At 40.4% G+C, this 12,347-nt stretch overlaps 1 protein-coding gene across 1 annotated transcript; it reads left to right on the forward strand.

Moving 5' to 3' along the window:
• Window positions 1-149: 149 nt before the first annotated feature.
• On the forward strand, window positions 150-12,122 carry LOC137265592 (exonuclease 3'-5' domain-containing protein 2-like). Its single transcript, XM_067801020.1, has 11 exons — window positions 150-463; window positions 3,270-3,424; window positions 5,495-5,661; window positions 6,017-6,142; window positions 6,540-6,648; window positions 7,271-7,468; window positions 7,721-7,886; window positions 8,030-8,195; window positions 9,240-9,437; window positions 10,058-10,189; window positions 11,200-12,122. Exons 1-11 carry the CDS (start codon window positions 400-402, stop codon window positions 11,381-11,383), a joined length of 1,665 nt encoding a protein of 554 aa, XP_067657121.1. The 5' UTR covers window positions 150-399; the 3' UTR covers window positions 11,384-12,122.
• Window positions 12,123-12,347: the final 225 nt, after the last annotated feature.

Raw genomic sequence — 12,347 nt, forward strand, 5'->3', positions numbered from 1 at the left:
GAGAAACTACTTTAGAATAGCAAGGCGAGGAAAATAATAGCGTCTTCAATAAATGTTAAAGATCGTCATGTTAGCCGAAAAAGTTATTATATTCGGTAGGTTTGGTTGTTCGACAGACAGCTCAGCTTAGACTCTTTGCAGCGTAATTTAGGTTCCGCTCCTCTTGTTGTTCTGAATGGAAGTCAAACATACTGGCTGTTGAGAGTTTCAGAAAACGTACCATGTTTATAAACATGGCTGGTGATGACACCGCGTGTTGCAAGAATACAAGCGATTGACGAGACATACTCTTTTGTAGTCTTGCAATGAATGTGTTAACATTCATTTCTAAAAGCATGTAGCGTAGCTTGTCACTGTGTTTGACATTCTCGCGTACTCCTATGCTACACTGAGCTAAGGATGGAGAGAGGTGTAAAAGTGCTAACAGCGGCACTGTTAGGAAGCGCTTCTATCTATGCTGGCGGTATGTGCTAATTGAAGAGTTTATGGACGCTGCCCCGCACTGCAGTTTGTCATTCTGTAGCATTACTTCTGGGAGAGGGTTACTCCCCCACCATCCTCTTTTTACATACAGTTTTTCCACCTTCCCCGGTGTAATGCTACAACACTGTTTAATTCATTGCATGGGGTTATGGTACGGGCGCGGAACTCTTACCCTCCTTCAGCGAGTCTAGGCAGGATGACACGCATTTTCTGTCAAACAGCTCTTTTCGGATACGTTTGGAGGTGGCATGCTTTCCTCTCTTTGATCCCTACAGTAGCTGTAACAGGTTAAGGCTAGGATTATTCATACATATGTATCACTGTAATATTCCAATTAGTGCAATCTTTTAATCTATTCTAAATTGTTAAAAACATGATGTTGTCCACCTCATTGAAAACAATAACATCCCTCAACAGTCAATTTGTTTTTTGGACAATGGTAGGTGCATGGGTGTAGCTTCATGACAAAGATGAATAGGGTATGTGCGATGTCAATCATTAACCTGGACTGTTATTGTTTGACCTTATAGCACAGGCATGTTAATGAGGTGTTTATAACTCATGAAGCAAACAAAAAGGCACTCATTAAGGGGCACTGATGCGGAGCAATATCCGTGGACTGGTTGTTTCTTTTGTTATTGTTTTTCTCCTGTGAGTACCTGGATGATATCCCAGAATTCATGACTGGTTCGTGATGATTGCTGCACCACCCATATGCACAATAGATAGTTGTTTATGTGTAGACTGATCAGCAAAGATGAAGTCATTATTATGAAAACAAATCAAACACCTTGAAGTTTACTCATCTGCCAGTGGTACAAAGAAAGGACTGAAAAATAATGAAGTCAGTGTATGTCTTATAGTTTGTCTTATAAACCTAATTAGTTCCTTGTCACATGCATTTTGAAAGTTAATAAAAAAAAAACTAACATGATTTTAATATCTAAACATTGTATAGATTACCAACATGAATCATATTTCACATATACCCTATTCGCAACCTAGTGCAAGTTTTCTGTAATACAGATTCTGCTGAATGCTACAAGAAATAAATTAAAACAAAATGCAAATATCAAATTTAAGACAGACGAAAGTTATAGCAAAAATGTCAGGGTATTACCTCATTCAGGAATGTATCCATCAATATCCACATAAAAGAAATATATTCCATTCATCTGCAGCTGGTAAATAATCCTATTCTGGACCCGTGAAGGTCCCGGGGTAGAATAGGTCTTCAGCAACCCATGCTTGTCATAAAAGGCGACTGTGCTTGTCAAGAGGCGACTAACGGGATCGGGTGGTCAGGCTCGCTGACTTGGTTGACACATGTCATCAGTTCCCAATTGCGCAGATCAGTGGATTGTCTTGTCCAAACTCAATTATTTTCCATGTAGCTGGAATATTGCTGAGTGTAGTGTAACACTAAACTCACTCACTCACTTAGTCCTGCTCTGTGTCTTGTGTCTTTCAACAGTCTAATATGCGAAAAGGTGACACATCGTTTCAGAATATTTCACACTGGTTATATGTATACATGAACTCACTGGTCACCCAGGACAGCACACCTGGCAACTAACTGTACAATGTCCACCATTAGTTAGCCAATATTGAGCTACAATCAGTTAAGGCAGTTGCAGTTAATTCTTGGAGGAAGGATGTTGTTTTTACTCTCTACTTTACGACAGGGTGTAGTGAGTACAGATTAGTAAATCTACACTCATAAACACTGCCTTTTTGACAAGTAATTAGAAGTAATTGGAAGTAATTAATCAATCAGTGTCTTATCAATTAATCCTTCAATCAATGTTTTTTTTTGTAACTCAGCTGATAAACCCTCTTGCATCACTTTCATGCACATATTACATAACATGCAATACATTAGCCACTACAGACCTTAATTTATAATGTTGAGTATTTACTCCAGAGAGGAGAAACGCCAAATGTGAACCTATGTCGAGTAATTTTAGTGGTGTTACCAATAATTATACCAACGGAACTTCGTTGTTACATAAGAAATGCACATAGGTATTTGCTGTGTACTTGGGTAAATGGGTATATTCAGTTTTTTTATGTAAGAAAATTTTCAGATTTCTCTACCAATTGCAAAGTCGTTATTAGTTGACAAATTCAGATAAATCAACTTTGTGTTTTTATTATAATAGGTAATAAACCAGGGTCGTAGCTACCAAAATTTACATATGATGTTTTCTGTGACAGCTGGGCCAACCCTCAAAACTATCTAAATATAAAGCTTTGCAATCTTTCGGACTTATATGAAACAAATGGCTTGCTACGTGTATGTAGACATCATATTTTCACATGACATGATTAAATATCGAGGTAAAAAACACAGAAATAGGATCAAATTGGATCAGTCACTATACCATCCAGACATCAGAAAAAAAACCTACACTGCTGGAATATTTTGTTACAATCAGACAAGGAATACCATGGATATTTTTAAATAAGGGCATGTGATGGGCCTCTGGCTTCCTCACTTTTTAGGGTGAAGAAATTCTGCTAAAGTAGACGGGAACCCAGTAGCCCTGTCCGTCATGGTTGAGGAGTGGGTGCTGACAAATTTGCTGCTTGTTTTCGTAATTAGACCGTTGCTGAGAAACATTATTTGCTCCGCATCAGTGACCCTTTAAGTACACCAAGTAAAGCGCATTACTGAATGCTGACTAGCTCTGATGGTGCCTGGTAAACTGAATATGTGCCATACTGACATTAGTCACCTTAGTTATATTTCTTACTTGTACATTTTGTGTAATTTATGTTTTCAGTGCTAACATTTCACCAGCTGTACAAGCGTTTTAAAACACAGGCCAAGTCATGTCAGAATAGACAAAGAACCTGCCAGAACATCCATGTCATCTCTACGAGAAAGGAATGGCAAGATCAGCTAGTAACACTTACAGAACAGCTGAAAGTTATGAAGGTACCGTTATACCAGGGATACTCTACAAAGGGGATAGGTCACTCGCTTGCTCTCTTCACCATTTGTACTAATCAACGTGTGCCTCGTCATGCTCCAACGCACACAATGACTTGGCTTATTCCCAGCGCAACTTCAGCTGTGTTTAGCAGAACTTCAGCCAGTTTATTTTATCAGTTGGAATTTTACGATGAATGAATGAATTATAGTAAGAATGAAGAGCAAGAATTATATGTGAATGAATGAATGAAAGAAACAAAAAGAATGAAAGAAAGAAGAACATGTGTGAATCAATGAAAGAATAAATGATGCACCACAGCTTTCCCTTCGAAAACATGTTAAAGAACGCAGAAGTATTGCGAGAACATGTTACCATCAGCTCTACTTTTAAAAAAATCTACTGTGAGACATTTTTGTTTACATTGATAATTAATTCAGATATCTTATTGCATGTGGGGAATGGACATTAAAAAATGTTAACAGACACTGTCACACACCCCTCAAAAACAGAAAGTGTAAAACTATCACAAAGCATTGTAAGCACCTTTCCAGTTTTGTCAAATAATAAGATCAATGAGAAAGAAAGAAGTATTGGAACTATAACCCTCAAGCATCACAAGCATCAATGACGGATCAGATCAGATCAACAATGTGTCACATTTTTCACACACCTCAAATACAGCGTAACATTTTGTTTAGATTATGAACCTATCTCTATTACTTGCAAACATTTCACCTGATATTATATTCCCCTCATAAGAATTAAAGGTGAATGTGAAAGTGAGTGAGTGAGTGAGTTTTAGTTTTACGCTGCACTCAGCAATATGCCAGCTATAGGGTGGCGCTCTGTAAATAATCGAGTCTGGACCAGACAATCCAGTGATCAACAACATGAGCATTGATCTGCGTAATTGGGAACCGATGACATGTGTCAACCAAGTCAGCGAGCCTGACCACCCAATCCCGTTAGTCGCCTCTTACGACAAGCATAGTCGCCTTTAATGGCAAGCATGGGTTGCTGAAGGCCTATTCTAACCCGGGACCTTCACGGGTCATGTATGTGAAAGACGTTTTTGAAAAAATAACTAGAAACACTCAAACAATGGTGAGTAGTATTTCAGTGGCAGATCAGAACAGATCGGCGATATGTCATATTTTTCACACACCTCAAATACACCCTAACAAGTCATAAATATCACTATTACTTGTAAAAATTGTTCAACTAAAGGTATTTTTCCCTTCCAATCATTAAACGAATGTGTGAAAGAGGTTTTTATTGGCACAATTTAGTCTATCTTTGCGGTGAATTGAGAATGGAAGCCACTGAGCTATAACATACTGACTTGAAACTTTACTACAAATCTGCTGTCCTAATACTGACACTAATACCAATTATTTGACTTCAGCTGAAGTGGCAAAATAGTTAACTTATCCTCTGTATGCAGGATTTCAGTTGTCACAACATTCTGAGAGTTTAATCAGCTGTTGAAAATAATCTGGGCTCAGTCTTAAATACTAAGCTGCCGCCATATTGGCTACACTGGTTACGTAACAACCCGCGGAATGTGTTCACAAGCTTTTTGAGGAGTTTCTTCTCCTTCTCTATATAGTCTCCCTGGTTATACCGAGTGTCTATCTGGGAACGATTTCCACCCATAAATTCTTTTAAATTTTGCTTGGATTAGGCACTGAATCCACTGCTAACACTGACTGCTAGTTTGAACAATGATTATGAATTTTTGTCTTTGAGTGGTATTTCATTTGTTGGGAAGTACAATACTGACAAACTTTATGGATCGCAACTACTTTATTTCATGAGTGTGACATTTCAATACAAATTCTTGTACAATTGTCAACAAAATTAATAACTTGTTATTCTTTAGGGTTTGTCTATTTTGTAGATTATGATTTCAAATATTTTGGAGCTTTGATTGGAGGGTCTAGGCGTAAAACAAGCCAACAAACTTATTGACCTTGTTGAATGAACATGACAATATACACTAAGGTAGTTAAAAGCTACAGAGATGTCAGGTCAGTTATTCTGTTGATCATTGTTATGTGTTGTGGCTTCAGGTTTTGGGTTTGGACTGTGAGTGGGTGTCAGATCACACTACAGGACACCGCTCCCAGGTGGCACTGTTGCAGATGGCAACAACCTCTGGTCTGTGTCTGTTGGTGAGACTTTGTCACATGGGAGGGATGATACCACAGACATTGAAGGATGTGTTGGCAGATCCAAGGTAATGGTCAGTACAAATAGGGATGAGCAAAGGTCTGTTTTTGAAAGCACTCACATGCACATGCATGCATGTGTTTTTGCCGCGTGAATGACATATTCTGAAATGAGACTTTTAACTTTTTTTTACATATTTAACATATCACCAAACCTTGTAAATGGCAGTGTTCTCATTGATTAAACAGCTAAAAACTAGTATTGCTTTCGAATTCCTCACTTAAGCAAAATTGCTCAAATAATGTCATTTTTATATTTTAATGTTGGTTTGGTAAAAAGTATTAGATCTTGATGTCATAGCATAGTAATAGAGGTGTGATGTTGTTAACTGTCTCTGTAGATGAAATATTCTTGTATTGCAGTATACTTAAAGTTGGTGTAGCAGTGAAGGATGATGGGAAAAAATTGGCAAAGGATTATGGGATGGTTGTACAAGGCTGTGTTGACCTGCGACATCTTTTAACTCGTGTGAGACATAAGTATAAATGGTAAGTCTTACTTTTTTACTTTCAGCCATTTCTGAATGAAAAGATTTTACAGAATTTGTGCCTTTAGAGAATCCTGATGATATGATAGTAGAGAAGACTTCTTGTTAAGTTTCTAGAACATGTCTTTTAGCTCACCTTGTCTGACTCAGCAGGAAAAGAATTTAATGAATAATTGGTCAGACAGAGCATTCTAACTGTAGTGTAATGGTGATATTGGAGATGGGCAATATTACAGTTCAGAAAGTAATCTGTTATATAGTTGATTTTTATTTGTTACAAAGGTGAGATTGAGTACCGCTGTCTTAGTTGCAGCAAAATGTGACATTGTGTTTCATTGTACACAGTTGAGATGAGAGTGATGCCCTCAATTATTATTGTGGTGGCTCTTTTGCTGCAGTGATTCCAGTCTCCAGGGGTTGGCTGAAGGGATCCTTGGTGTGACAATGGACAAGAGGAGGGAGATTCGCTGCAGTGACTGGGAGGCAGACACCCTCTCTGTAGATCAGGTGAGTGTAGTGAGGGGATGTAAGGAGGGGGCAGGAGAGCAGGAGGCTGTAGCTTTTATAATCCTCCTCTTATATTCAGTGAGGGTTGAGCAGTATGAGGGGAAGGTGGGAATAGGGGGCACCCTCCTTACTTAGATCAGATGTTGGTAGGTGGGACCCCTATCTGTAGATCATATGTCTGATGATCTGAACTTGAAATGATCTCTGCTAGTTTATTTGGTAGATGTAGACTGTCATGATCGCCTGTTCTGTTTCTTGAGATCAGTGTCACCTCTACTTAACTACTACTTTATTAGTCTACAGAGCCCAGTCATGATTTACACGGGAGAGTTGTGTCCCCTTTGCATACCAGCATCCTGTGATCCATGCTGTGGGTTTATCAAGTAGTTAACACAACTTGTATCACATGCTTGCCACGCACATTGGACTGACTCCTATTACTCACCGGTTGAAGATATCACTGCTTTCGCTCGTTAGATACCTAACCATTCACTCGTTTCGTAAATATGGTGTTACGTGGTACATTGTTTAGTGTTATCTATATCTTGATATAACAATGACATCTGAAGCATAAACCATCAGAGAGTTCAGCCTCACTCACTCGCTCACTCCCTCCCTCCAGATGAACTATGCAGCGGCTGATGGTCAGGTGGGCGTTGACATCTTCACCAAGCTGGTTCTGACCAAGCTGAAGGGTGGTGACCCAGGGTACCTGGTGTGGAACATGGAGGAGGTCGACCTGGATGAGGTCTGGAGACTGGCCAGGGCCATGTGTCAGGGCATTGTGGACATTGGTCACAGACAGTCCGGGAGAACTCAGGTAGGAAGCCCACACACCTCCTCCCACTTATCATCAAGCACAATAGAGTTCTGAGGGGAGCTAAGTGGTTCAAGTATTCGCTCGCTATGCCCGAGACCCAGGTTTGATTCGCCTCATGAGTACAATATGTGAAAAAGATTTCTGGTGTTAATGCTGTAATATTGCTAAAAGCGGCATAAGACTCAACTAACTCACTCTGAGTTCTGACATACCTCTGATGATCATTTGATCAGCATTTGATGGATTTTGCAGACATTGGCCAAGCAGACGGAAAAGCCTGGGATTGAAAAAGGACGCGCATACTCTGCCCGGGCCCGACCTCTGTATCACAACTGCCAACTCCAGGCTCCAGATGGGCAACCTCTGTGTACATGCGACATCCGTAAAGCAGAGTGGTACATAGAGAAACAGCTTGGAGGTGAGATTTTGCGTCACCATTGTACACAAGTAACCATGGTAACATATCTGTTAACACTGTTGTAGACAAGTAACCATGGTAATGGATGGTTTCACGCTATTGCGCACAAGAAACCATGGTAACATAATTTTACACTATTGCAGACAAGGTATGCGATAGGCCCTTCACTGTACGTCTGAGGTTTGAGCCATCTGGTCGTCCTGAGTCAGAACACAACTACTACCTCCAGGAAAAGGAGAACGTCTGCGTCGTGTGCGGCAACAAGAACACCTATACTAGGAAGTTTGTTGTACCCCAGGAGTACCGCAGGTACGAACCAGTTGTAGGAAGGTTACTTCCTTCTCTTGGGTTCTCGGTTCTACATTCTTAGTGTATCCATCTCATATCAGAAACTGATGATAGAAATCATGTTCAGTGTATCCACTGTTGATCATTTGTTCTGATTCAGAATTGGCCATTAGCAATGATGGCTGTTGTGGATGTGTGGAGTTAACTGTATCAGGATCTGCTGACGGAGAGTTTGAATCCTGGATTGTCTTACATTTACAATGTTTTATCATTCATCACTGTACACAAGATCACATGCAGATCATGGGGCAGGGTATGGTATCCAGCACCCTGCATTCGTTACAATCCATAAACATCAGGTGAATAGTTTGCGAATTTGTGCAGCATTACCTTGGGGCTGCTCACTTGTCTACTGGCAAACAAGGATAAGTTGAACCTGCTCTGAGAGCATGTTTACAAGAAGTAGGCAGTGCATGACAATGAGCAAGCTCATTTGGTTTAGGAAAGGGAGAGCAGATGTAGGTTAGTGCACATGCAGTGCATGACGATGAAATTTATCTCACGCATAGCGGCTGAGACAGGCCATGCACTTTACCCCTCGCACTTCTTGCAGACAAAAAGGGGACCCCTCGCTCACAATGGCAAGCACCAGCGGGCGGCACCCATACATGCAAATACGAGTCAATTGTCAGGTCATATCTCAACATATCCTTGTTTGCCGGAAAGGTACACATTTTCCTGCACTGAGCTTTATCATTTGGGCATGCCAGAAATGTATGGACATGAGTTTGAATCCCAGTTCACCGAGCCTGGGTTTGGGGGTCTAACAAGTTGGTAAAGCTCAAGACCGTCATTACTTGGGTATTATGTTAGATCATATGCAGTGATTACACTTGAAAACTCTTTACTGAAGTTCTCGATGACATATACTGCTTCACCCACCTACATTATTTACAATCGGCATGTTTCAGTTGCATTAAAAAAAGAATTCACTCCCACACACACCACATACAGAATTTTCTTTAATCTAACCTAACTGACATCTAACATGACGGCACCTTCCAGATACTTCCCGCCACTGTTGAAGGACCACAGGTCACATGACGTCCTGCTGCTATGTCCTCCCTGTCACCAGGTGAGCTCCAACCATGATGCCATCCTGCGACAGGAGCTCTCGGTGGAGTGTGACGCCCCCATTGATTCCGGGCTGGGATGTCGTAGCGTACAAAACCAGGACCTCATGAAAATCAGATCAGCGGCCAAGTGAGTTCTGGTAGAAACAACTTAAAACTCAAATGTTTCATTTTGTGAAGTAGTTTTTTCACTGATCTTGATTTTATTTTCAATTACTTTTATTTGCAGAAAGCTTCAAACATTGAAAATTAAGAGTATACACGTACAACTATATATTACCGTGTATAAGCCGAATTTCGAGGACCCCAAAAAAACCTGTTTGTAGAAGGGGTCATCTTATCTAAGAGACACAGTTGCTTCATGCACATTTTTTAGCATTTAACATCATGTCTGAGCGTCAAGTTCGAGGCGATGGAAGCCAAGATGTCACTTGAATTACAGCACGCGATAGCTCAACAAAGATGGAAGTAATAAGTTATAACATTTCAACTTTGTCGAGTAGTGTTGTTGATTGTATCCTTCAGGTTATTCACTTCAATTAAATATCTCACTGCAACATCGTTCTTTTTCATTTTGACACCTTGATGATGTGATGTGGATGTGTACAAGTCCATAGCTATACTGGACTTGATTTATATTTGTCTGGTTTGAGTAATTGTTGCTTTCACAAGAACAACCTTTGCATGACATCAATAAAGTTTTAGTATTACTAACATATTGAAAATATACATATATTTTCTTTTTGATAGAGCCCTGAAACTAAGCAGAGCCCAGATTCCAGAAGCTAGGGTGAATGTGTTAGAAAAGACATTGAAGGAATACTATGGAGTTACCTCCCTTACTGATGATCTGTTGGAGACTGCCATCAATATGGACACAAGGTAATTGTGGGTGTGTTAGTGTTTTGGATTGACTTTAGTCCAGATACCTGAAGTTTGAATAAATATTTTTGAAAGAAATTGATGGACTACTAGGGAGTTATCTCCCTTACTGATGATCTGATGGAGACCGCCATTAATATGTACAAAAGGTAATCTTCATGTGATATCCAAGCAGCATCAATGATGAGACTTCAGAAATTGGCTCCATATATTGCATGTATATGGGGAATTGAAACTGGATCTTCCGCAGAGGACAGACACTTTAACAACCCTGCTAGCCCTGAGTACTCAAATCAACAGCACCGCAAGAGTGAGTGAGTTTAGTTTTACGCTGTACTGAGAAATATTCCAGCTATATGGAGGCGGTTTGTAATAAACAAGTCCAGACCAGACAGTCCAGTGATCAACAGCATGAGCATCAATCTGCTCAGTTGGGAACCGATGACATGTGTCAACCAAGTCATCGAGCCTGACCACCCAATCCCATTTGTCGCCTCTTACGACAAGCATAGTCACCTTTTATGGCAAGCATGGGTTGCTGAAGACCTATTCTACCCTGGATCTTCATGGGTCAGCAGAGCAAGACTGTATGCTGGAAGTTAAACTGCAACGCCTTCTTGTCAAATCTCTTACACATTATTTTGTTTTGTTGATGTGACAATGTCAATTTAACAGACTGTTACCATCTGATTAATTAATACAGCTGGAACACTGGACCAGGACGATCTGGTTGAGAACTGATCTTCAGCAACCCATGCTAGGTTGACACACATCATTGTATCTGAATAGTTTAGATCAATGCTCATGATGTTAATCACTGGTTTGTCTGATCCAGACCTGATTATTTTCACTCCCCTGCCATATAAGCTGGAATATTGCTGGTTAGGTTTTGAACAACATACGAATAAAACCAGCTCCAAATCTATTTTTGTGGTACAGTTTTGCTGATTCTAAGATCTTTACTGTGTGAGATGAACACACCTTCTCTGAAACATTATCTTCTGTTCCAGAATCTTCAACTCGGATTACATGCCACATGGGAAGAAGGTTGTGGAACAGTTTAAACAGAAGGGGAAACTCTGGGAGTTTGAAAGACGATGGAGAAAAAATTTTGTGGACACCATGAAGCCCAAGTTTCTCCCTCCTCTCTGGTCTGTTGAACATCATCATAACGGAGTTCAGTCCACTCACTAGAGTCAGGAATGCCACAGAAAGAATGATGTTTTACACCACACCTCTCTTGGCTATCCAACGTCGTCATAATGGAGTCCTGTCCACTCATAAATTAGTCTTGAAAGCCACTGGAACATCAGTGAATGAATGTTGTTTTATGCCACAGCTCTCTCTTTCTCCTCTCTTGTCTATCCAATTTCATCCTGTCCACTCACTAGAGTCTGGAGCTCAGTGACATGACATGAAGTCTGTCATCCCATCTGAAGGCATGGATCATTACCCATGAGATCAACCACTGTTTTTCCTGGTCCATTACTTGATAACCAAAATATTGCTGATTGCTACCTTAATCAAGACACAGAAGATTTCCTCATGAATTAGACAGACATGCCTTGACAGAACTGAAACCCTCAAGATGGCACGTTTGTCCTTACCCGTCAGTATGAATGCATGTATGTTTAGATTATATTTTCATCAAGCTCCTGAAAGTGGAAATCCTGTCATCATGAGCACCTGATTGTTCCTACCACATGAGGAAAAGTTGTGCAACTGGCTGTGCAGAATGCCTTTCAAGAACCTGTGATCGTTGGCTTGAAGTCGTGGGTTGGTGAACCCTTGAAGATTTGTGTTAGAATTACCTTCAGTAATCCATGGTTGTCACAAGAGACGATTAATGGGATCGGGTAGTCGGGTTTGCTGACTTGGTTGACCCATGTCATTGTATCCCATTTGCATAGATCAATGCTCATGTTGCTGATCACTGCATTGTCTGGTCCATATTTATACAAACCTGTAGAGGTTATGAATTCTTTGAAGAATGTCCTCCTTGGGGTACATATATAGCATTAAAATACCCGGGCCCTTAACAGCCAAGAGCAGGTACTCTAGCTGTGTACCTCATACCTCACTTTTCATGATGAGATTGTCAGACAGAATGTGGGGAGGTGGGTGGCCATACCCCAAGGAGGACATTCTTCAAAGAATT

The sequence above is a fragment of the Haliotis asinina genome, chromosome 15 (assembly GCF_037392515.1).
Source record: "Haliotis asinina isolate JCU_RB_2024 chromosome 15, JCU_Hal_asi_v2, whole genome shotgun sequence".
In the NCBI taxonomy this organism is placed as follows: Eukaryota; Metazoa; Mollusca; class Gastropoda; order Lepetellida; family Haliotidae; genus Haliotis; species Haliotis asinina.